Genomic DNA, 27994 nt, shown 5'->3' with positions numbered 1-27994 from the left:
GTCTGATCAAAGTACGTTGGCAACACTGTTTATCAAGACGCTCTTCGTCTGCCTTCATTTTCTTACGATAAAAGAGAATCGTCTGAATTATTTTCAGAAAAATGGAAGAAATCGGAATAACCAGTGTGGATAGGGTGAGATGGAGATTTTGTGATTTATTCAAATATACATTTTTATATAAATTCTTTGTTTTTATCAAAAAGTAGTTTATGTTGATAGGAAGAATGACTTGCAAATTATTTAAAGTTAGATTTTTAAATTTATTTGTACGTACGTGTATAATTAATTATGAATAGACGAAGCGTTTTGATACGTAGGAATTATACTTTGACAATTTATAAACGAAAAAATGTAAATAGTTTTATAAGGTAATTTAAAATTTTATGCCGTATCATTTACGTCTGCGCCATCTTTGATGCTTATTCTAACGCGTTAAAATAATTCAAAATTATTGTAAGAGATTTTTTGTTCCAAAAGATTAACCATATTATATTATTATAAACCAGATAATCTTCAAATGCTTGCCGAAACCATTGAAATTTCTAGTCTTAAATGATAATGCCAATGAAATTAAACATTACTGTGTAAAAAATATGATTTTATATTTACATACATTTAGCACATTCTTTAAATAAATAAAACCTGTGCAAACCAGAATTGTTGGTGACAAATTATTTTTTCTGTTTTGTGCAGGTTTTAGCATTTTTTTTTTCCTGTCTTATTTGTTTTGTCAAAACCATGTCATCTTCTTGTTTTGTCTGGTTCAATGTTGTGACTTTGTGAATTAATAGATACTTGGCAAATAATTCATCATCAAGTTTTTAATCTGTATTGAGATGCATTTTGGGCTTTTGCCGCTCTTCAGTCTGTTACATAATAAACGTATGTATAAGTTTCTCATAACACATATTTCTCTATGATAATTGAAAAAAACCTACCATTTTTTTTTCTTACTTTCAAAATACACCAGATAAATGTCATGCACTTACATGCATTTTTTAATAGTAAAATCACTTTTACATACATAAAAATTCTATTACTAGGCTTAATCCAAATTAATCTAGAGCAGCGGTAGAAAAACTGGGGTAAATTACTCCAAATGGGGTAAAAATGAAATTATTGGGGGTAATAAGGAATTTCTCCAAAACCTAAAGAGTAAAAGTTTTCAATGAAATTATTGTGTTCCAAATGATAATTTTATTTGGTTTGTCTATTATTTATTATTTTCAGTGTAAAATGATTCAATAAATAGTGTTTAATTTAAATTTGTATCGATTTTCTCCTCAAAATGAGGGGGATAATGTCGACTTACACAAATATATTTTGGGGTAATGGCTAAAGAAAGTTTCCCGCCCCTTGATCTGGAGCAATTCTATTTAAAGATGGATGTCTTTAAATGCAAGAATTGAAAACTGTTTGATTGTAAAATGTTGTGTTCTGAAAAACTTGTGCTAGGTTTTCAAATACTGAAAGTTCTTTGATTTGATTCTTATGAGCTCAAATGATAGTAGACAAATTGGTTTGAACACTAAAAACTAATGTCTTGCTCCGCCAACAAAAATCCTAATTATGTTACGGCAATACGGAGACTGAGTTATTTTGTGATCTGGCTTCTCGAAGAATTTTGGTAGTCTAATAGTGTACTTTAATTAGACTAAAGTTACTAATGTCATTACTAACATATTAAACAACTTTGTTTTGAATACTCTGTCCTAGTTAGTTACTAATTGCTCTAAACAAGACAAGTAGGCACTAATTGTGTTACCTTATTTTCATTATTTTCGTGAATTACATTCATTACTTGAACTCAAGAGCTTGACTTATTTGTTCCTAAGAGCTCATTTCTCAGAAATTCATTCAATTCTTAAAAGTATTCAGTTCTGCCTCTAGTTATATTCCAACAAAGACAAAATATTTTTTTACTCTTTTTATCTTGTGAAGATAAGCCCATCATAAGTTTGATAGGGCCTGCAATGGGGTGGCCGGATGATGAGGGGCCTGACATATCTGGAATGGATCATTCCCTGAAAAATTCAACTTGATTGATTAGTTCCTGGGTTCCCAGACACCTTAACTACCCAGCCATCTGACCATCAACAAAGTCTAAATATTAAGACCTTGAGTCCATAGGTTCCCTTGTTGTATGATCAATTTCAATCCTCACCTGTTTCTCAGGTGAGGATTAAAATTGTTATGCTCATCAATAACTGCTATACTTACAGACAATTTTACTTGTCTACAAATGCAATCTTAATTTTTTGTATTATCCAGGTTATGTTGTTTGTATCCAATGACACCTATTTGTGTCGGACAGATTTCTATAAAAACAAACATCACAAAACCAGATAAATTTGTAAAGCCAAAAAACCGTCAGTTTAGGTGGGACTACTTTTCTGCAATTATAATTGCAGAAAAGTAGCCTCATGTAATCCGGTGGTTGTTTGGCTGGACAGATTTCTAGCTTATGGTAAAATTTAACATAGAAAATCTTTTGTTTTTATTCAGATTTCATTTTAGACAGATTTTACTGCATAATTACATAATATTTTATATCTAATACTGTATATGGTAGTAATGGGCAGTGTTATTTGTAAATAACAGTAACAAGTTATTGTTAAAAAAAACAACTGTTATTAGTGCTATGCTATATGGTGGCTTAGAACCATTGACAGTTTATACACTCATATCAACAATAATGCCCATTAGGTTGTCTTGCCATAGTCTAATGCAGCGTTTCTCAACCTGGGGGTCACGAAACAACAATGAAATCATTTTATGAGAAAAAATTATTTATTATAAACTTATAAACATTTTACTTACAATAAGTACCCATGAAAAGAAATTAATGTGATGGTTGCATTTGTTTTTCATTTAAAATTTTTTCCATACGTGGATCTACGTTAGAAAAACACAAAAGCAAATTGTTTTTGAGTGATAAAAGACAACTCCTGTATTTAGTTTTTAGTGCAACCATAGACAAAAAACCCTTTTCACAGAGATAAGACATGGCAAAAGGGATTAATATTTTCAATGCTTCTGTGACTAAATTTTCATATTCATGTCAACGAGCAAGCCAAAACGTATTTAAATCTTCAGATGTAAATTGCAGTTGTAGCGTTTTGTCAGCAGACATTCGACGAGCTGGTTGTGAATCTCAACTTAGCAGCGGCAACAACATTTTCACTAAATGGATTCAGTAGCCATCTCTTCGAGAAATCATTTTTATCTTCTGGGAAATACTTTGTCAACTGAATTTTTAGCTCATGCAAATGCATCTTCATTCAATCCAAACTGTGGTGAATAATAGTGTTTTGTTCATTCAAATTTTTCTCAATATAATTCGAAGTGAGTGGGAACGTATCCAAATTTTTGCTTTGAAGGCGAATAATCCAGATATCAAGCTTCTTAATGAATGCATGAACTTTGTCTGTCATTAATAAAATGTTTTTATCATGTCCTTGTAAATTCACATTCAATTCATTTAAATGCAAAAATACATCAGCTAAGTAAGCCAACAAAAACATACCCTCATTATTCTGTAAAAACAGTGAGAATGGTGTTTGTTTATCCTGGAAAAATATTAATAATTCATCTTGCTGCAATTCCAATACTCGGGTTAACACTTTCCCTCGCAATAACCATCTAACTTCTGTATGGAAAAGAAGAGATTTTTTTATTTTCATCCATTTCATTGCATAGTTTAGCAAACAGTCTGTTCTGTAATGGTCAGCTTTTAATAAAATTAACCAACTTTACAGCTTCACAAAAAATTTGAATGAGATTTTCTGGCATATTTTTTTGTGACAAGAGCATGTCTGTGAAGGAAGCAGTGTGTCCATTTCGCCCTTGGTATAAGATGATCTATTAATATTTTCATTAATCCACTGTTCTTTCCTGTTATCGCCTTTGCACCATCACTACATACTGCAATACATTTTGTCCAATCTATGTTGTTATAGTTTCTCGTAGCTTCACAAAAAACATCAAAAAGACATTGTCCTGTTGCATGACCTGGTACTGTTTTGCAAAACAGTACCAGGTTGTGCAATGTGAATTATATAATATGATTTGTGCAATTTTAAAAAATTTACATTTATAGTTAGTCAAAATTCAATTAGTAATAGTAAGGCTTACTGTTATTATTCCTTTGGGTGGGGGGGTTGTGAAATATTAATTTTATTTATATTTAGTATTTGGGGGTCGCAGAGCTAAGAAGGTTGAGAATCGCGCTCCTAGTATGCATTTTGGACTTTGAGTCCCTTATCAACTCTTTGTGATGTAAAGGGTTATGAGAAGCACAGAAATGGTGACGATTGATAAAAGAAAAGTCGTCAGAGTTCATAAAATTGAATACAAGACTAGACAAGAAACTTATTACAGAAATATCAGTAGTTAGATGATTTGTTTCATAGATATCCAGTTAAACATATTTAAAAATTAAATTTTGGCAAACAGTATTTACATTAAAATATATATAAATAAATTTTACCAAAGCTACAAAATTGTCATGTTCCATTGTTACAAATGCCAGTGACTTCCAAAAACAATTTTCAGTTACAATTGTTTTTCAAATTTTAATTCATATATTTTTTTGTAATAATCCTGCTAATTTATTTAGAATTGTAATTGTTAGTGTACAAGTGTCTTTATGAAAGAAATAAGTGACAACAATCAGATAGTATTAGCTCTTAGAACTTTCAAATTATTCATAAAATGTTGGGTGTTTTTATCTTTATTGAACACATTGTATTAGTCTTGTTCCAATCATGTAACATAAGCAGACATTACTATCACATCATTTAACAACGTAGCTGATATAGGGTATTTATTACATTAGGAATATATCTCGGCAGATAAGACAACCTTCAGATAAAACTAGGTATAAATTTTTATTGAAGTTTTATAGTTTTAGCTTATATCTGTCCTATGATGACTCCCAAACTATCAACGACCTATGAATTTAGTTTAGATCAGTGATCATCATCTGAATAATAATACTGTATAGCGTGTATGGAATTATGTCCTATTTGTAATTTTTTTGAAATGAACAAATTTATTTTCTTCCATCTGGCAGCACTGCCTTGCGATTGTTACAAGCATCTGCACTGATTCGGCATTCGGGTAATGACCTTAACTATTCACAAAAACATTGTATGGGGTATTCTATTTTGTGGACATACCCTACTTTCTACTAGTAAATAATTAGTTTGTCCATTTTTTTATAATGGTTTTAATTTATATAAATTTCTATCTAATTTTTTTGTATCTGTCCTATAAGATGACCCCAGATTTTGGGGGATTTTTTTTTTATGATTCAACTATTTTCTTATTTCCTGAGATATATGGTAGTAAATATTTGAGTAATTAATAAAACTGACTTTAATGTGTAAAGTATATTTTATTTATATAACATAATCAGTGTTCTCTTCCAGGCTTGTTTGGTTGAGTTTTCTGCCTGGCTAGCTAATGTGATGAATTAACATGTCAAAGTAATGATTCTTGTAAAGTTTTGTTCCCATCTATGAAAAATAATTTTGAAACAGTAATCAGAAATATTTTGTCTTTGAAGGCATAATAAAGATCCAAAAAGTTGAATTAAAAGGAACATGTAACTTTTGTTGTAAGTAGACATGGGAAATTGATTGCCAAACAAGGATAGTTGTGATGCCTACAAATCAATATAGCAGACATAATAAAATGAAATGTTGATCTCTTACAAGGAAATGTGAACATGCTGTTACGTTAGAAATCTTTTTAATATCCATTGATTAAAATAATATATAAGTAGCCTAAAATGTTAGCAGTAGCTTAACTGTGCAAAGTTTTGTCATATTTATGCACAACAGTATTGCCTTTCTGATTTGTTAATGAAATAAAAGCTAATGATGATTTATAATTTTGCCCTTTTTTCCTTCAATGTTTTTAAATTGTAATTAATATAAAATGAATTTTTACACTGTAAAGTGACATTGTTTACAATTCAAATATTAAATAATTTTCAAGTTAGACAATAGTAGTAAAATAAAATTTTGCATAATTTTCAAAATAAATTTTAATAGCCTATTGGATGGTTTGACCATTACATTTCATCATATCATTACCATATAATGAAGCACATTTTTCATTGAATGAAGTATACTTCTTTATAGTGAATAAGAATTGAATGCTTTTAAATTTATTTCATATCCAAATTATTGCTAATCATTTTCTAATTTATTTTGACAAAATTATTTCTATTCTAATCCACTATTAATCAAATATATAATAAAATAAATGATTTCAGTATAAATAAATCAAAAATGAAGTGATCGAATAAAAGTTGTCATTTGGCAGCCATTTTTTATACAGTGGAACTCTGGTTAACAAACTTAATTCATTCCGCGACTGTTTGTTAACTGAATTGTTCATTAATTTAACTGAAGCAATTTTTCCATAGAAATTAATGCAAATGCAATTTATCTGTTCTAGCCTCTGAAATTTTTGTGATTTTATTTGTAAAATACAGTAGGTTTTTTTTTTATCAAAATGTAGGAAAACATAGTATCCATTATTACAGCAACAAACATGTAAACTTTATTTAATAAAATAGCAGTTTGTTGTAGTTGGTGGCAGAGTAATGGAGATATACAGAGCTGAATGCTTAGAAGGGGAATCCCCCCTCAAAGAAATAACGGGTAGCACTTCATCAGGAGATTCTTCAAGTCGAGGTCTCTTTTGGTAAGGAACAAGAAATTGATCTAAAGTTGATTGTCTTCCTCTTTTAATCAAAATTTTTCTCAAATGTGATAGCACATTGTCATTCATTTCGCATTGTCATTTTCTATTGCTACTATCACTTTTTTCTTTCTTGGATGCCATATTGATTAAATATATAAATCACGTAACTGAAAAAAGTTTAGCACTAACACTCGGAAAAGCAATGCTTAACTTGCACATGCCTAACAGCAACTAAAATTTGACACAAAAAACTGTTACGTTCGTTATCTGAATTTCATCTGTTATCCGAGACAAAATTTTTGCAAAATAAAAATTCGTTAACTGATTTGGTTGTTAATTAACCAGGGCGTTTTGTTAACCGGGGTTCCACTGTAGTTTGTTGTTTAGTAGTTTGTGTCAGTATTTTGTTTTGTGTTTCATGTATAATGAACTGCTAACAGAAAGAAGACAAAAAAAAATGTTATAATATTTGAAATGTTTTAAACTTCATGCAGGTAAATGTAATGCTTTCAATGACTACTGAGGATACAAAGTAATATGTGCAAAATATGAAGGTATGGGTTATCCAAAGATTTTATTTCTATTCTAGCAACTTTCTGCAGAGTATGCACCAGTGCTGGTTATTTGCATAAAATTATGATACTATATCAAAACTATTTCTTTCACTGTAAACATTACAGTTCCAATTTTATTTGAAATAAAAGATATTTATCAACTTAATGCCTTTCCCAATTGTTTGTACCTTTTTAAAGTATTTTTATAAGTGAGTATTTTTCATGTTTTAAGTTAGTTGTTCACATCATCTAAATATAGATCCTTTTCCAAAATGTAATAAAAACAATGTTTCTATAGTCAAAAATTTATATCTATTCTATTATACATTTTGTAATGAATACACTTTGAAAAAATTATTAAATGCTTTTAATATCAAAAATTACTTGCATTTGGTTTTATCAATTTAATAATCATAGTGAAAAAAATATCCATGCATGGAAAGCTGGATTTTCTTTAAATAAGTTTCACAAAAACCTTTCATTCTTTCTCTAGTACTTTAAGTCCATTAGGTAGGAGAACAAACATTTTCAGTTATTTTAAATGGCCTCCTTCAGGAACTGTAACATTGTAATGTCAATTAGCAGATATTTGAATGACGTCATTGTTTACAAAAGTTTCTTCTTTCTTATGACGTCATAGTTTAAAACAAAAGTTTGAGAAACAGACATGGGTAAAATTGAAAACAAAATAAAGTAAAATGAGTTTAACAACTTTAAAACAAACGACAATTGCCACTAAGATTAAAAAATTATATTAAATAACTAGAAAAAATTTGAGAGAAATGTAAACAAGTTCGCAACAAATTTGATGAGATTAAAACGTCACCTGTCGTTTGAGAAGGATGGATTAGCCCATTTAAGGGGTTATCGAGGAGTGATTGCCAAGCAGTGGAGAATGACTCTGCATCTTTGCTGTTAATACAATTTTCTTTGAGGAGTTTCACAAAGATTTCTAGTGTTTCTATTGTTCTTAGTTTGTTACTATCAAACATTGGTATGATAATCTTAGCCTCTTCCCATTTGGCCATTATATTCGGCTCGCTAGCAAATGGGCTAGGGTAGTATGAAACTTTTCGTGTGTATCATATTTGTGCTCGGCTATCCCTTTTGTAAGTGATCTGTTGGTTGTGCCTAGGTATGTTAAGATATTGTTCAGATTAAACCTGTTGTCCTCTAGCAGAACCGAGTATATTCCAGATTTTCTGGCTTTACTGCATTTATCTTTGGTATTAGCCAAAAGTTTAGATATCAAAGGGTTGTGTGAGAGTTGGACTTGATGAAAATTTGGAGAGAAAATTCATTTTTCATCTTTTGAAAGTTTTTCCAACTTTATTACCAGAGGATGATCGCATCTCTCCCTGAAGTTGTTTCCTTTTCCAGGGAACTCGTTGAATGTGTCACTGGGAACTAATCGCTAAAATTTGCAATTGGTGAAAAAGGATAACGTGATTTGGAGTATAAAAAAGAGTAACTGAAGGACAAGGGGTCGTCAACAGTTCAACAAGCGCATCAAAATAAGTGCCCTGAAAAAAATGAGAGGTATCGTCATTAAGGATTTCATACTCTGTGTTTAACAGCTTTGAACTTCCTGGATTATTATATCCAGTTCTCCAGTTATTCATTATTATATCTTACCGCCATCAAGAAAAAGGGAAATTTAACACCTCCCCAACCAACCAAACGACAAATTAGTGATCTGGAAGTCCGCACAATTTAGTGCATTCAAAATATATATATCAACTTGTAGTTTCTTGTAAACTCTCTCTCTCTCAATCATTATTTGATAGCATAGAGCTATGTATTCTTTTTGTTGAATTAAATCAGTTATTTTAGTTGTTAACCTTGTATCCGATGATTCATTTCAGATCCGTCTCTCAACACTCCTCCATCCTAAATCCGACCGCCCATGCATGTGACCGCTCTTCCGAATTCCGAATTTGCAGCCATCAAGGTTTCTGTGTCTATCGTAGAAGACACAGTAGTGTCAGTCCTGACAAGGTGCTAAATAGGTGCTGACCCTCTGGTCACAGTTGTTTGTATGTAAGATCAGCTTTGACCTTCTTGGTTATGATTTTATATGCTTGGCTCATTCTAGGGTCAAAATCAACCACAAGGTGTTTTCTTTGCTGTTTTGGAGGTCCGTGATTTACCACTTCTGTTTCTAAGCAATTATGTATCTTGTGAGCTAGCCTATCTATTAGTTTATTGTTGTAACTGGGCTATGGCGATGTGTTAATGTGTTCTATTTCTTGTAGCACGTCCTTGATGTTAGAGCAATAGGTAAACACTCTTTGGATCAGATCCCTGTACACTGCTATTTTATAAGTAAATGGGTCATTAGAGATTGAGGGGATGAAGAAAGATTATAGATTAGGCTTATGGTATACCTTTGTGGCTATACAATCATCTCCCAGGTATATTTGGAGGTCAACCTGTAATGACCCGTTTACTTATAAAATACGTGGCATGTTTTTCAAGTAAGCACTGTTTTAAAATAGGACCGCTGCAGTGCTACGGTGTTTCGTGAATGTGCATTGAGTACCTACATCTGATGGCTAGCCATAGACGCAATTACAGAAGCATCTGTTTGTTTTACATTTGTTTATGTGTGTTTAAAATGCCTCAAACAATTGAAAATCCTGCTGATTGTGTAGTATGCACAGTGATATTTTTTTAATACAAAAGACATGAAAGCAGCTGACATTCATCAACAGATTAATGAGGTGTATGGAAAAAAGCGATGAAGTGGTAAGAAAATGAAATAGAGCATTTAAAGATAGCCATACTAATTAATGTCCATGATGGGGAGTGTAGCGAGCGACCGTCTGTCATTATTGAAGACTTGGTGCAGAAAGTTGTTGCAAAAGTTTGAGAAAACAGACTCTTTACGATTTCATTATCCAAAACAAAAAGTGTGGCAAGCTCAGTAAGGGGATTGTTTTGCTTCATAACAATGCCGGTCCACATGTGGCTTGACAAACCTAGTGGTAGGTTTCTATGAGGATGGAATTCAGAAGCTGGTTGTACAATATAAAAAGTGCCTGTATATTGGAGGAAGTTATGTTGAAAAGTAGATTAAGGTACAGGCTTTCATGTAAGAATAAAATTTTTTAAAAAATTGCAGTTGTGTTTTTTACTATGAAAATAGTACTTAAAAACTCCTTGTAGCAGCATACAGGGCTCTGATCCAAAGAGCATGTACCCATTGCTCTAACATCAAGGATGCACTACAAGAAATAGAACACATTAGACACATTGCCATAGCCCTCAGTTACAACAGTAAACTAATAGATAGGCTAGCTCACAAGATACATAGTTGCTTAGAAACAGAAGCAGTAAATCACGGACCTCCAAAACAGCAAAGAAAACGCATTGTGGTTGTTTTGAGCCTAGAATGAGCCAAGCATATAAAATCATAACCAAAAAGGTCAAAACTGATGTTAAGTACAAATGCAACCTTTTGATATATAAACTTTTGGCTAATACCAAAGATAAATGCAGAGAAGCCAGAAAACCTGGATATACTCAGTTCTGCTAGAGGACAACAGGTTTAATCTGAACAATATCTTAACATACCTAGGCACAACCAACAGATCACTTACAAAAGGGATAGCTGAGCATAAATACGATACACAATAAAAAGTTTCATACTACCCTAGCCCAATTTGCTAGCGAGCCGAATATAATGGCCAAATGGGAAGAGGCTAAGATTATCATACCAATGTTTGATAGTAACAAACTAAGAACAATAGAAACACTAGAAATCTTTGTGAAACTCCTCAAAGAAAATTGTATTAACAGCAAAGATGCAGAGTCATTCTCCACTGCTTGGCAATCACTCCTCGATAACCCCTTAAATGGGCTAATCCATCCTTCTCAAACGACAGGTGACGTTTTAATCTCATCAAATTTGTTGCGAACTTGTTTACATTTCTCTCAAATTTTTTCTAGTTATTTAATATAATTTTTTAATCTTAGTGGCAATTGTCGTTTGTTTTAAAGTTGTTAAACTCATTTTACTTTATTTTGTTTTCAATTTTACCCATGTCTGTTTCTCAAACTTTTGTTTTAAACTATGACGTCATAAGAAAGAAGAAACTTTTGTAAACAATGACGTCATTCGAATATCTGCTAATTGACATTACAATGTTACAGTTCCTGAAGGAGGCCATTTAAAATGGCTGAAAATGTTTGTTCTCCTATGTAATCTATATATATATATAATCCATTGAATGTGTATCTGTCTGTTCATGTAATGTTACGCCAAAAACTGGTACTAGAGGCACCCCTGTTATGTGTCATATTTTAAACATTTAAATTAACAATAATAAATTATTATTCATTTGGCCAATAACAATATAAATAATTCAGTATATTCGTAATAGGAATTTATTATTGTCACGGGATGCCTGTAACGTGCACCAGGGGGCAAATAACAAATGTATTGATCTGTTAAGATTAGTTTTTAAGATGAAGAATTGTATACATTTATATATACAGGTATACCTCGAGTTATGTCGTTCTCGATTATACGACATTTGTCAGAAAAGTATATGGAAAAATAAAAATCAAGTTAAAGTCATTTTATTCAACTTTACATCCATCTGCCACAAATATTGAAGCCATAATATCACTAGAAAAGCATTAAAAGCACATAAAATCATATTAAATTATGTACATTTATAGTAAATGTGTATATAATCATCATAAATTCTAGAGAATGAAACACGAAAACATCTGTTTGTGGTGTTGTCTTATTTAACGGTCTTTAAGAGATCATTATTGGCATTTTCCACCATAGTTCGACTTACGTCGTAACTACACAAGTAAATTTGACTTACGTCGCCTCTCCTGGAACCAATTACTGACGTAAGGTGAGGTATACTTGTATTAAATGCATAAAACTTTCACGTATCAAGTGCATCAAACATGCCTCATAGGAATTTGTAATGCTGCTAGAATGCCCACTAGGGGTGTCCCAGGCTACTAGTGGACTTAAGAAACTGCTAGAGAAAGAATGAAAAGTTTTTGTGAAAATTATATAAAAAGATATCTATTAGATTTATCTTATTTATTTTTATTGGTTCATATTTATGAGTAGTTTGGATTTAAATTTTAGGAAGTTTGATTTAGTTTAAGGAAAATTCTAAATGAAAGCATTATCTTATGATTGAATACTATTTATTAAAAAAAATAATTTGCTTGTTCCCTAATTTGTAACAAGCAATTATTTATTGTGACATCATCACAATCGCGGGCTGCAATTTTCAATCATATTTTAAATTAAATAAACTTAAAATATATGTTCTCCACATCAAATTAGCACTACAGTGTCTTGCTCCTTATACATCATACTTTTCTTTTTAAGAATAGTCAAGCTGGTCTTCTATTAACTGTTTTCAGGAGAAGGTTTTGAATTGAAATAATATGACTTCCAGTTTGCATCAGATGTTTGTATATGGTTAATTGGGGCCTCCTATCTCTAAGGTTTCCACATCTGGTCTTGACTTTCATCTATCTAACTCTGTTCTCGAGATTAAGGAAAGACTGAATGATAGTGGGAATTTATAGGTCTTCAATTTTTTCAAATGCAGCCCAATGAATAAAAGTACAGCCCTAAATTAATTTGTGTGTCTTATTTATTTAGAAATTAGAAAAAAATTTCATTGTAAAGTTAGTTATTATTACTGTAGAATTGTATTTATACAGGAGCAATTAAAAAAATAAATTGCTTTTAAAATTTGAAAAAGTTGTGTAGTAACAGAGAGAGTAAGAAGTTTTTTCTTATTTTTATCTGAGTATTTAATACCATTTAATACTTTTTTACTTATATATATATATAAGTAAATACTCAGATAAAAATAAGAAAAATAACATTCCATTCTGTAAGAATAATAAGTAAAATAAATTATATATATATAATATAATATATATATGAATTCAGTAAATTTTATTTTTCATGAATGATAACGTCAACATTCAGTAAAGTTTTCAAAATTATCTAAATATTAAAATATAAATAAAAGTGAATTTATTGTTTCTGTTTTGATTTAAAATAATTGATATTTTATTACAGGAAGAAATTGAACCAAAGCCAGTTTTGAATCTTCCAAATCCTGAAGATTCAGAATTAGAAGATTTATACACAAAATATAAGGTAAGAATTTTTATGATACCATATTTGAAAACAATGATATATTAGTGAATTCTTTGAAAGGTCTAAAATGTTAAAGAAATGACCCTTGCACCAGAGTTTGTGAAGTATCAAAAGAACTAATAAATGCCAATACTGAATTTTCTGAACTACAAAACAAAAGTTTTAATTTCAACAAAAATAGTTAGTTAGTATGAAGCTCAAATATTACAAATTTCAAATTCAATATTAACTTAAGTTTTCTTTTACTTTCTTTTTATCTTTTTAACTGTAATCTTTTTTATTCATTGTTAACACACTGTTTTAGAAAAGTTTTTTAGTTATACAATATCCATAAGTCAGAACTGGAAGAAAAATATAATTTTTTCGTATACTTTAAGATAAAGAAGAATAGAAAGTCTGACTCCATCGTTTTTTATAATTATGTTGGTCAATATTAACTGTTATAAAATGCTTTGTTAGTGCTACTAACAAAATTCAATTATTAAAAATCTCAAATGATCTGATTAGGGAAAAGAACCTTCAGAAGAAAAACCTTTAATAAGCATCAATTCAATCAATCACAGTTAGCAATAGTTCATAATTCCATAGCTAGGTACTGATCAGCAGGAGTGAAGTCCTGCTTGCTATATCAGTTTGACAATGTTTTTTTTATATGCTGTTAATTTGCATATTGAATATGCTTACAAACAAAAAATGTTTCCTGACTAGTATTCTTACTATTATCTGGTTACCAAACTTAGGATAACATTATTTGATATTTTAAATCATTTTTAAATTCTATGTTAGTGGGATAAAATTCCATTCATTATGCAAATGTTAGTATGAGATTATACAAATGTTAGTACTTCATTTGTATAATCAGATATTATCTGGAAGTGTTAAATTGCAGTTGAAGTTCAACATAACTCATAACTCAAAACTCAAAATAACATACAAGATGGAAAATAAATAATATAAGTAACTAAATAAATAAAAATCTCTTGCCACTTTGCATCTTGAATAGTTTTTTCATCCAATAAAAATATTTTCCATTACCTTAAATGATTTTGCATTAGTTAAAAATTATAAAAACTTTTATTAAAAAATTACTTTGCTCATTTATAATGTATTTCTTACCTATACCATGTTTCTGTATTAATCAATATATTGTAAATATTAAATTTTCTGAAAGTTTGTATTCTTGAAGTTTTAGAACATATTTCTGAAATAATAACTACATTTTTATTATGGGCTTATTTTATGTTTTGGCAAGATTATTACTATAAAAAAAAAACCTAAATTTTTAATATAATCGTGTAAATATGACAAAAACATTACGTTAGAATAAAAAACTAATTCTGAGAATTGTCATACTATTATTATTTTGGTTTAAAATCAATTATCAGTTCTTAATGGTCATCATAAGCAAATTAAAAAAGTTTGTTTTATATGAGATGAAAATGATATGATTATAACATACCAAAAACATCTGAGCAGTTTAAATAAGAGTTGTCAATAGATGTATACTAATACAAATTTTTATAACAACAACAACAAAAAAAAAAAAAACTATTCTTTTAAGAAAACTTTGATAATTTCTAGTGTCTGTTTACATGAATTTTAAGATGAAACTCATATAATTTTCTTTTAAAGGAACGTTATTCCTAGCTTAAAAAATTTCTTTAATTTTCTAATTAACAACTCTTCTCTTTAACAGTAAGATGTGGATATTTGTGTGAAGTTGTCATGTTCCTTTTGAGTTTTGTGATGGTGTAGTAGGTATGGATTATAAATTCATTTATTTCTTGAGTCAACTTCATCTATTGGCATGGTTTTCTGGTTTTGGTGGTCAGTGGCTAGATTGCCACTGAAGCATGTTGGCTGGACTGTTGTGTTGTTCATTTTGTGTGTTAGGTGGTGAATGTTTTTTCAAATTTAAAATTAATATATTTATTTATATAGAAACTGCAAAGACAATTGGAATTTCTTGAAGTTCAAGAAGAATATATTAAGGATGAACAAAAAAATTTAAAGAAGGAATATTTACATGCCCAAGAAGAGGTGAAGCGTATCCAAAGTGTACCATTAGTTATTGGTCAATTTTTAGAAGCTGTAGATCAGAATACTGGAATTGTAGGATCCACAACAGGTTGGTTCTTTATATAGGATGATTCAATCAAGACTGAATACTTATTGTTCAATACTTCATGATTGCATAGTCACATTTGAATAATATAAGGTGAAACGTACCTTTTATCAATTGCTTTATGAAATGAAGGATTGTCCTATTTATGTTCATCTTTTCATTTTATATGGGGATAGTTCACATAATAAGTGTCCAGTACCAAGTGAATCATGCTGTATATGGTAATATTATAATCATTTGTTACAAATTATTATTGATTAACTTTAATATTTAACTATGATATAAATATTACATATTTCATTAATTCTGAGTCAAGATAAAGAGAATGTAATGTTAATTCTATTTCATTTGCACTATATAAACTAATATGTTAATGTGATTACAATGCAACTATAAAATGTTTTTAAATTAGGAATAGTATGATCTAATAATAATAATACTACATACAGTCTGTTTCAAAATTATAAACACACCAAACTTTTTCAAAAACATTAACAATAGTAATGTATTTATTACATTAGTATGTTGTTTACAACATCAATTTAAACATTATCTGAAATTTTTAGAACAATCTGACAATTACAAAAAAAATTATCACAGATTTTCAATTTTTGATTGTTTCAAAAGTACAAAAACAGGTGAATAAAAAAAACCAATTTGTGATGTTTCAATACTTTGTAAGTATCATTTGATTTAATTAATTCAAGTACTCTATCAGGAAAACATTTTACTAGTTTTTGAAGTTATTGTTTAATATTTTCCCAACAATCCATGTTAGCTTATTTCAGATCATTTACAGTATTGTATTGTCTGTTTTGGCCATAAACAAGATGATATGAACCCAATAGAAAATAGCATTGAGAGTCAAGGCTCCGTGATAGCCAATCAATTACATTAATTTTTTTTTTCAGCAAATCGATTTTTAGTTGAGTTTGATGCATGAATGGCAGCATTATCCTGTTGGAATTGCCAGTTTTCTCCCCCAATAAGTGATCCAAAAGTTAAATTTTTATACAACAGTTCTTGATAGTTTTCTGAATTCATTCTACCTTCTATAAATACAATGTCTCCAAATCAATTACTCCATACAAATCCTGCTCACACATCAGAGCCCCCACCTTCCTGTCTGCTCATTCTGACTTCATTCTTCCTCAAATCATGCCAGTAGTGACTATAACTGTCAGGTTTATTCAAATTCCATTTTTTTTAATCTGAAAAGACTACTACTTTCCACTCCTCTTTCCATGTCATTTTGTCTTTGGCTGTTTTGTGCAATTGTGTTAATTTTGGTTTGGCAACCATTTTTGTAAATTTGGCATTTTTATGATGATTATGCATACATCTCCATACAGTTGCTGGTGAAACTGTAATTGCAACGTCTCTGATAGACAAGTTGGTGACTGTCAGTAGCCAAAAAACCTTTCTGTCATTTCTAGGTGCAAGTAGTTTAGGCTTTCCACATTGCTTATTTCTGCCATAATTTTCACCTGAGTTAACACATTTTTCATAGCACATGTTGATCGATTCACAGCTGCTGAAATTTATCTTAGAGATTGTCCTGCTCCTTTCAGTTGGCAATTTTCACATATTTCCAACTCTGTTAGTGTTTATCCAGGAAGCATTGTTTTAAATCACAAAAAAACTGTTTAAAATTGGTGCCACATTTGTAATAATGAATGATACTACCCTCTGTTGACAACTAATTAAACTAATAATTAATAAAAAAAAATTATCATACTAATTTTATGTACCTGTATTTATACTTCAAAAATCAAACAATCAAAAATGAAACAATCAAAAATTGAAAATCTATGATGTTTTTTTTTCGTAATTGTCAGGTTGCTCAAAAAATTTCAGAAAATGTTTAAATTGATGTTGTAAACAACATACTAATATAATAAATACATTACTATTGTTAATGTTTTTGTTATTGAAAAAGTTGGGTGTGTTTATAATTTTGAAATGGATTGCATTGTATTATTATAATTCTACATTGGCCTCTGACTCATTGACTCACTGACATAGTCTGAATAGGAAGAGACTTTTTACAGAAAAATATAGATATTATATTTAAATAATAATCTAGAGTTACTGTACGTACTTTGTTTAGGATTCCTACCCACCTGAAAAGTCAGGGATTTTCATTAGTGTCTGGAAAAAGTAATGGAAAGTCAGGAAATTTGACTCCTTGTTTGCTTTGTTGTTTTTTTTCTCACAACATAGTTGACTAAGTGTAGCTGTCTGCAGACAAGTAATGTAAGGCAATACAACTTATGCAAAGGGGTGCATAATATTTTCAGGACACAAAATTTTTCCAGGACATAACACAGAATTTCCTCAAAAATTTATAAAGTACAAAAAATGATATATAATACCATTTTAAATTAAAATAATTTATCATTTTTTATTTTAATAATTTTTCTTGCATAAAGCAATTTCTGTTTTTTTCAGTTTATTAATATTTTATGAAGTTCAGCAAATTTATTAAGGGATAAATTTATACATAGATTACACAGGATTTATTAATGAATAAATAAATAAATGGCTTTTCTCTTTTTTTAAAGTTGTATAGATATGGATTAATAACAGAATAAATTATTTTAATAAAACATTTTATTTTTAGTTTTAATAATTTAGCAATTATAAAAAATATATAACTGTTAAATAGAAAAAAATAACAAATTAAAAAGTTGGAGAAGCATTATTGCTTCTCCAACTTTTTGATTTATTTTTTATATATTTATTTTTTTAATTTTTCAAATAATGTTTTATTTTGTTAATGTGCCATACTGTCAGCGACATGAGGATCAGGGAATTTGTACAAAGTTGGTCAGGGGAAATCAGGGTATTTAAAACAAAAATTTGAGTAGGAGCTCTGTTTGTTACATATAGTAACTCTAGATAAATATAATAAATAAGCATTATTCATAGTCTCATAATTACTAGTTCACATAAAATTATTCATAATTTTACTGGTTTGCAATGAGAAAAAAGTTGAGAAACACCTGGTTTAGAGGATATCAAGTGTAATACGTGTACCCCTCTGCCTTTTATCGGTGTGCTCCTTCCAACCAAATTTAAAGTTATGGAATATCTTCTGGAATATTGTCTCATGTGGCCGAGAGTGTCATTGTGGGTCTGCACATTAGTGGTGCTGTGTGCAGATTTGCAATGATGCTATCGGCCGCACGAGACAATATTCCAGAAGATATTCCATAACTTTAAATTCAATTGGAAACACAAATTCGAATAGGAAGTTCTGAAGTGCCAAATTTATGCATATTTTGTTATTTTTTAGGTTCAAATTATTATGTTCGTATTTTATCAACAATTGATAGAGAATTATTAAAACCTAGTGCAAGTGTTGCTCTTCATAAGCATAGTAATGCCTTAGTAGATGTTTTGCCTCCAGAAGCAGACAGTAGTATATCTATGCTGAGACCTGGTAAAATTTAATTTCAATTGTTTCAATTTCAATTTGTTTTCCCTTGAAAAGAAAGGAGTTAAATGCATTTTGATATTTTATAGATGAGAAACCAGATGTAACATATGCAGATATTGGTGGATTAGATATTCAGAAACAAGAAATCAGAGAAGCAGTTGAATTGCCTCTTACACATTTTGAATTGTATAAACAAATTGGCATTGATCCTCCTCGTGGTGTTTTGATGTATGGACCTCCAGGATGTGGTAAAACTATGTTGGCTAAAGCAGTAGCACATCATACAACAGGTATTATTTGCAAATTTTATGTATGTTTTTAAATTCAAAATTTTAATACTTAATTTTTTTTCACTTTAGCTGCATTTATTAGAGTTGTAGGATCAGAATTTGTACAGAAATATTTGGGAGAAGGTCCCAGAATGGTAAGAGATGTCTTTCGTTTGGCAAGAGAAAATGCACCAGCTATTATTTTTATTGATGAAATAGATGCCATTGCTACCAAAAGATTTGATGCACAAACTGGAGGTTAGAAATTATGATAAAAATGATTATTATTTTTTTAATGCATTATTAATGCCAAACAGTCTATAAAAAATATTTAAATTATTTTATTGAAGCTTAATTATAATAATTTAATATTTTATAAGAGACTTTCTTTTTATTCATTTAGGGGTGGCTTTTTTCACTTTAATTAGCTCTGTAATTAAAGTGAAAAATAAATATCTTGATGATTTTGGATTTTTACAGTTTATTTCTTGAGTTTTATTTTTAGAAAGTTACAATTACATCTGGAAATTCAGATATAAAGTATGCAGTCATATCATTTAAAGGAATAAAAAGTGCTATACTCTTCCAATACTGTAACTTGCTTTTCATGTGCCCTGTGCAGGATTTTAGTTTTGATTTCCTCCTCTTTGGAAAAAATAAAAAAACAAATGCATTAGAGGAGAGAGAGAAGCTCTATTGCTAGATTAATTTTACTTTGGGAACAAATTCTATAAAGATTTTGATAGTGGCAAAATTAAAAGTTTAAAAATGAAAATATAATACTGATCATCATTTGATACCCATGTTTCAGGGCCTCCAGGAACTTCTAAGGCTTATAATTTACATACTGGGGACTAGCCAATAAGTTTTAGTTTGGCATTTTCTAGCCAATTTTAATATTGCCCAGAAAATGCTGATCAAACTATGAAAATTTTTTCTTTTTCTTTACATTTAGAGAAATTTAAAACTCAAATTGTATAAACAAACTGTCCTAAATTATCAAAATAAAATTTTAAAGCATGTGTTAAATATATTACCACATTGTTATATGTTTATAGTCAATAAAATATTTTTACATTACACTATTTTCATCTTTATCTTGCAGCAGTGTTCCCAGCAAATCATTAAATCTGAGTTTTTGTTTTACTGCTTAGCTTCCCTACACTGTGAATTCTGAAATTCACATCATTTAAGAAAGAAAAAAGGCTGAGGTCTGAAACAATAATCAGGCTGCACTCACTATCATAAATAATAAGACAAAAACAGACTGACTGCAGATTGGTTGGAATCAATGCCAGTTAGAGAGAGGGCAGTAGTTCCAGAGCCTAAGATGCATTCCGTGGACCCAGGCCATGTTTAAACATTTATTGGCCAAAATCCAACATGTTACATCAAATTATCATTAGCCAAATCCTGAATTGACCAGATATAAAAAAGAAAAATTTATGTAATTCATAGAATATTGTAAATCAGAATTTAAAATTTATAAAATTTTCCAGTCTAATTTTATTTTATACATTTTGAGTGTTAAACTATATATTAGATCTATTTTAAATTTTTGATACTATTATTATTTAATAACCTACATTTGTATTTTCTTTTATTAAATAAATGTATTGAAATAAACTTTTTTTCCTGTATTTCAGCTGACAGAGAAGTACAAAGGATTCTCTTAGAACTTTTAAATCAAATGGATGGATTTGATCAAACTACAAATGTCAAAGTAAGATAATTACAAAAATTATTAATCTTTTGGTATACTATTTACCTTGATTAGATACAAAGAATTATTAAGTATGTTTGCAATGAAAAATAGTTACTCAAATCTTATAACATTTTTTTTTTTTTCAGTAATAAAACATTAGGTTATAAATTTAAATGTAAAGTTAATACAAATTAAACATACCAAATTTATATTTTCATTAAACAAGAATCCACATATAGATATCCTTTGTACAACACGATTTGAAACTTGGAAATCCCCCATACAAAATTTCACAACATTTAAGTGCAAACTCTGTTGTTCAATACTTTTTTTAATTCAAGTAAGCATATGTATTGTCTCAAATTTGCCCATGGATTTTACAATATTGAAATTTTCAATTTGTTTTGTGTCTTTCATCAGGTTTACTTTAATGCAGGGGTTGCCAAACTTTTTCACATCAGGCCAGATAACTGAGAGAATGAAGAGTGCATAACTTTTTAACTTTTTCTGCCCTGTGGGCACTATGAAGGCCTGCCTATTTTATCAAGCCCATTATGGGTTTGGCCAGGCCTACAATGGGGCAATTGGATGGTGAAGAATAGGGCCTGACATTTCTGGATGGACCACCCTCTGAAAAATTTCTGGGATTTTTCAACCTGTCCAGATGCAATCCCGCGTCCCCAGATTGGTACACACCCACATTGACTGCTTGGCCATCTGACTGGCGACGCATAATCATTTTGTTCAATACAGTACACTGAATACACAAAAAACAAGAACAACCAACATATTTATTTACCAATACACAAACACAATTGCTGCAGCAAGCTTGTAATTGCTTTTCTTAGAAACTTCATTGCAGGTACTTACTCAAAATTGCTCTGATATCCAAAGTTGCCAAATTTTTTATTTCACTGATTTTCATAAATATTAATTACTATCAGGTGTAAAAATTACATTGGACTAATTCATTTTTACTTACTATGTAGAAAAAATTAAAATAAGTGTAAGTTTATCTACAATCTATGATATTTCTATATAAATAATTATATTTTAGCTCATTTGTGGGAGTGGTGGAGGGACAGATCCGGCCTGTGGGCTGTAGTTTGGTGATCCCTGCTTTAATGAAAAGTGATATTTTTTTCTTCCTTGTCCTTAGCTTTCCTATCAACCAGGTGTTATCATCCTTGCTTTCAGACTTTAGCCTTTAAGACTGTCATTGTGTTTTCTTTTTATAGATTAATCTTTGTATTTAATAAACTTTATTAATAATATAAAAGCTGTCATCTGTGTGTATATGTGAATTCCTTATAACTCCTGCAATTATAATCCAATCCAGATGATATTTTGGTTATTCATTTTATGTTCTGACGAAATATAGGAAACTTACTTTGCAGAAATATTAGCTATAGAATAAATGTTTTATCAATTTTAGATTGGTGATTGTACTTAATGTTGCAGTGATGCGAGTTCATTTAGTTCTTGCTTGACAACAGAATTTCTCTTAAGTTGCATTTTTAAATATTTTGGTAAATGACATGTTTTAAACTTTCTTCCTTATGTTTAAAGTTTAAACTTTAAAAAAAGATTGTCGTATTGTGTTACTTCTATAACAAATTTTTAAAAAAATCTTTCCATAGTGACCACTGATGTTCTATTATCCAATTGGAAGTAATGATATAATGAGTCCATTATTGGAAACCTTTTTGTAAAGAAAGATTTTAATGGTTTTTTTTTATTATAAAGGCTGTCAGCTGTTTGTGTTTGTAAGGGAATTTTCTGTAACTCCTCCTATTTTTGTCCACTTCAGGTGAAATTTTGTTTTGTTGCACTTTGTTACAAAAGATAGTATAAACTACTTAATTTGTAGAAATATTTTAACTCTTTCTTGAAATTACTCTTCTCAATTCTTCAATTTCTACTTTCTCATAAAAAGTATTCTGTCATGCTTGACTGGGAAATTTCTAGTTTAAACATGTTTAGGTAAGTGTTGTTAAACTTTTTAACCTATGGTTAAAAAGTTTAACAACATTTACTTAAACATTCATCATTCATAAGTCATTCATAAGTCATTCATCATTCATAACAATAATGAATGAAATACAGTGGTATCTCAGTATTTGAACAGTTCCCTGATTGAAAAATTTGGTATTCAAAATTCTGGAGAAAAAATTGCTCAGTCCTCGATTGAACAAATATGACCCATTAGAACAGGTTTTTGATTAATATGTTTTTATTTTGTCATGCATAAAAAAATTTTATGGCAAAAAAATGAAAAATGTTGCTCATATTTGTGATCAAGATTGATCAAAAACACTCTGATGACAATACATTTTAAAAAGAAAATACCCTTGTTTAACTAAAATTAATATTAATGTGTAATACAGTAATTTTAATTGTGATTGCTTTAGCAATCAATATTTAACTAACAATCAATAATTTATTTCCAAACATTTCTTTTAGTAATGAGAAAGAATGTAATCCTATGTTTTGCAAGTTAGTTTTTTTGCAAATCCGTGCTATGTGAAACAACAGCATTTTTTTTTTTTTCAGAACATAACTACCATGTTATACAAGGGATATATACATGTAAACAAGTAAGATGTTCTGCTGGTATATGAGAACTTATATCTAACAAATTAAACAAAATAATTTTATTTTAGTTCGATGATTATTTAACATTAGATTGTGTACAAATTAATCGAAATATATAGAAAATATTACCAGCTATTTAATTTAGAGATTCTTTGAATGCTAAGAAATAATTAGCTATATTTCTAGGGCAGTGTTAACTGCAATCATATGGAATAATTACCAGTTTAAAAGATTTTATACTAGGTAAAATTTATTAGTGATGCACTGCTGTATTGGAGTGTTGGTCAATTTCATTGATACTAATAGCAATTTTAGCTATATTATGGCTGATACTTCCAAAACCTTTTCCAGAATGTCACGCAGCAACAAATATCAGCATAGTTTTCATGATTCACTCAAAGACTAATATTGTTGAACATTGAACATTTACTTTTATCTAATAAGATCAGGTTTATTGTAACAAAACATCTAGTTTTTATAATTAGTGTAATTTGCAAGAAAAAAGTCACCCCTATAGATTATCTGTTTCTGAAGGAAATTTATGTTAAACTCTTTTAATATATAGTTCTCTTAGAAAGTTTACAGGGATCTCTTATTAGTGTTGCAAATTACACTTACAGATAATGCTGTTTTTTTTAATTATTTTAATAAAAAAGTATATTTTAGAATCAATTTAGTTTAGTTTACTTGTTAGTTCATTTTTGCTTAGGAAGATTTGCATTCTGACTGAATTTTGATTTTGATTAATATATGCTGTATAAATATGCAAAAAAAGCTAGAGGAGACTGCTACTGCTATAACAAAATAAAAAAAAACTGGCCAACAGTATTTACATTAAAATATAAACAATAAATGACAATAAAAGACAAATTTTATTTTCAATATATTTTTTAAATATTTTAATCAATTGTGTTGTCCTCTGACAATGCCATAATTCATATTTTTATTTTTATTGGGCTGCAATTTGAAAAAATTGTAGATATAAATTTCCACTTTCATCTTCGTGTGTGCTTCCATAATCTCAAGAATAGTGTTATATAGATGAAAGTTCCGATATGGAAAGCTTAGGGTCAGGAAGGCCTGATTAACTATCTGTCTAGACTGGAAGTTCGTATAAAGTCATGTGATTTAATTTCAAAAATTTCCTCTTGAATGGAGTTACATAGATGGCTGACATGACTGTTGTTATAAGGAAAAGTATGATGTGCAGGGGCAAGACACTACTAATTTGAGATGGAGAGCATATATTTTTAATTAAATAAATTAAGAATTTGATTAAAAATTGCAGCCCGGCATTGTGACAATGTCACAATAAATGCTTTCTAAAACAAGCAAGTAATTAATGTCTTATTATATTTCAATATTCTTTCTTGTTCTGTTAATCAAATCTCTCAACAGTGATAGTTGCCTACAAAACCAAAATCCTCAGTTAATAGAATGCAGATGAAAATGTTAATATCAATGATTTTTTCAAACAGATTCAATGACTATTTAACTCTGAACATTTCTCAACTAATGTTGAGTTAAACATTCATTGTTAAATATGTAACAAAAAAAAATCATTGCGGTATACAAAATATGCACAAATATTTAATAAACAGACAGTATCTACAGCATAGTTAAATTAGGTTGAGGTTTAAATATAAATAAATTTTGTGTTGATACAGCTTAAAATAGAAAAGTGAGTAATTGGTATTACTTATACAATAAATTAAACCTGTGAAAGTTGAATTGCATGGGATTCTGAAAATTTTCTGGCTTGATCAGATTTTTCTCATCTTAGGTAGGCTAGAACAAGCAAAATGATCACTACTTCAAAGTTGCTATAAAAGATTTATTCAAAGTATAAATCTTTTATAAATCTTTTATAGCAAGCTAACCAAAATGTTCTACCTGTTACCGGTGTGCATTCTGAACATTTTGGTTAGTACAAGCCGGTGTTGAGTCAGTGATATGTAGTAATTTAGTGATGCTTTTATAGCAAGTTTTCCTTTTATATTATTGAAATGATCTCAAAATAAGATATACATTTATGTATAAATTCTCAACTGGAACAGAAAGTGTACAGCAGTTTCTAAATGAAACTTACATTGTCAATGAGAAAACAAACTTTAACCAAACCAAGATGGCACTTGTGAGATAATCTGCAGGTTAGGGACCAACCCCTAACCTGCAGAGCGGTGTTGGTCTGGTGAAGACTGCTCACGTTGTCACTGGATGGCTTTCTTACAGTTGGAGGTGGAAAAATTGTAAAATTTTCCACTCTTGTCAAGACTGACACCAGTTAAGAAATAACTTGTCTTAATTCATGATTCTTGTGCTCCTAGCAGTTATTGGAGGGCTTTTAAACTATCAAGTGGGAAGGGTTAGTGAGGGCGTCAATAAGATGTCCACGATCATTTTAAAATTCAACAAGTTTAATAATTAAACTTGTTGAATTTTAAGGTTACAAACATAAATTTAGGCATGAGGAATACAGTCCCCTCAATCTAGTACAAATCACTAGAGAGCATTTTTACTATCAAGTGTGCGTTATTTCTACCAAGACCTATTTCCGTCTGAGAGATAGCGTATATAAGATCAGTCATATAGCATACCTCCTTAAGAATGATGTCTGTTATAGATTATCTGTGAAGGACTGGGGAATCAACATTTGCGCAACTCACAAAAAGAAAGATAATCTTTTAGGACTATATGGCGAGGAGTAGAGCTTCATCTATGCTCTTCCTAGTATGTCTGCGCTGACTAAAGAGGGGGAATCTGGTCAGGTGATCATTTGTTTGGCAGCGATGACACGTCAAGGGTGTCATTGCTCGATGATGAAAAGTAAACAAAGTCGATTAGTAGGTTTAGTATTTCCTTCAATCGTTTTTAATTTTCTCCTTAGACTAAGTTAAGTGTTAACTTTCTCACATTTTACAATTGATTGTTTTAACATATTTTTATTTTTGTGGGTTAATGCAAAGAGGAAAGGACTTGTTAACAGTTAAATCAACATTCGATATTCTCCCTGGTTTGAACTCTGTGGGAAACAGACAAGAAAAGGAGGAGTCTTTCTAAAACGTCTCTCTTTGTTAAAAATTATAGACAGACAGCCCCTGGATTCTCACACATGTATTCAGATTTAATACTTTTCTCTGCATTTGTCTTGAACACTTCATTAAAAAAACAATTACCAAAAATGTTACTGCCAATGCTTTGGAAAGTATAGTAATTCTCACTGTTTAATCAAAATGAAAAAATTTACAATTGAAAAGAAATTTGATTGTATTCAAAATATTAATGTGTTCTGTTTTCATCATATTTATCCATGTGGAAATGTAGCCAATAGAGAAATCTGTGACTTTTGCTCTAATTACAATAATCTTAATGTCATTTTTCAGGTCAATATATTTGCTGGCTCATGTAAACACTGAAAGATGTGTCAATCTAAATTTGATGTAATATTTAATAAGTAACCTTAAATATGTATATTAAATTTATTAGTTTTTAACATATTTCTTGTTTTCAATGCAAGGCTCTTGTCAATCATTTTAACTAATTTGTATGTTGTTAAGCCTAAATTATGTATCATTTACCTTTTTGAAACAATTGACATTTTGTAAAACCCTTCAACAATAAAACTATGATGATAATTTGCTTACAATATAACAAGTTTGAAAGTTCTAATTTCATTCCTAGTTTGCAATTTGGTATTATTTAAAATTTCTTTAAAACATTAACACAAAACATACCAATATTTAAGTTATATCTATAACAATGCTCACATTCCACAGGTTCCACCTTATAATAGTGTGGGAAAAATTTGTCAGTAATGCTGAAATAAGTTTTTCTGGTTTATACAAGTTTTTACATTTATTTTAACATACAGTAGGAAAGTGTGAAGTTCACTGTATTTCCAGGTCATCATGGCCACCAACAGGGCAGACACATTAGACCCGGCCCTGTTACGGCCTGGCCGACTCGACAGAAAGATCGAATTTCCCCTGCCCGACCGTCGTCAGAAACGTCTGATATTTTCTACCATAACGACCAAAATGAATCTGAGCGAGGAGGTCGACTTGGAAGACTACGTGGCTAGACCGGACAAAATATCTGGTGCCGACATTAATGCCATCTGTCAAGAAGTGAGCACTAAAACTAATTTTGTTTACACCATGTTAACTTTGAACAATGCTAAAGTATATTCTTTTCTTTTAGGCTGGAATGCATGCAGTGAGAGAGAATAGATATGTAGTTTTAGCCAAGGACTTCGAAAAGGGTTACAAGAACAACATAAAAAAGGATGAATCCGAGCACGAATTTTACAAGTAGTATGATATATATGTACTGATAAATTTAGTTTTACTGAATGTAAACAATTTTATATTTGTTAACCAGTTTTCTTTAGAAAGAATAAAGAGTTTATGGTATTTTTGTTATATTACAAA

The 27994-nt window shown here is 29.8% G+C and overlaps 1 protein-coding gene across 1 annotated transcript; it reads left to right on the top strand.

Annotated features, from left to right (window-relative positions):
- Positions 1-27976, top strand: LOC136981265 (26S proteasome regulatory subunit 6B). Its single transcript, XM_067277568.1, has 9 exons — positions 1-134; positions 13348-13428; positions 15370-15556; positions 18852-18998; positions 19082-19285; positions 19355-19522; positions 20911-20987; positions 27467-27691; positions 27765-27976. Exons 1-9 carry the CDS (start codon positions 102-104, stop codon positions 27876-27878), a joined length of 1236 nt encoding a protein of 411 aa, XP_067133669.1. The 5' UTR covers positions 1-101; the 3' UTR covers positions 27879-27976.
- Positions 27977-27994: the final 18 nt, after the last annotated feature.

Source organism: Centruroides vittatus, unplaced genomic scaffold (assembly GCF_030686945.1).
Source record: "Centruroides vittatus isolate TY-2023 unplaced genomic scaffold, ASM3068694v2 contig_749, whole genome shotgun sequence".
Classification (NCBI taxonomy): domain Eukaryota; kingdom Metazoa; phylum Arthropoda; class Arachnida; order Scorpiones; family Buthidae; genus Centruroides; species Centruroides vittatus.
The sequence above is the reverse complement of the archived record's forward strand: the minus strand, read 5'-3'. Positions and strand labels throughout refer to the sequence as shown.

Coding starts and splice junctions, on each gene's coding strand:
- LOC136981265 (XM_067277568.1), top strand. CDS start 102: ATGGAAGAAATCGGAATAACCAGTGTGGATAGG. Junction 19,286..19,354: donor AGTAGCACATCATACAACAG/GTATTATTTGCA, acceptor TTTTCACTTTAG/CTGCATTTATTAGAGTTGTA. Junction 27,692..27,764: donor TTAATGCCATCTGTCAAGAA/GTGAGCACTAAA, acceptor CTTTTCTTTTAG/GCTGGAATGCATGCAGTGAG.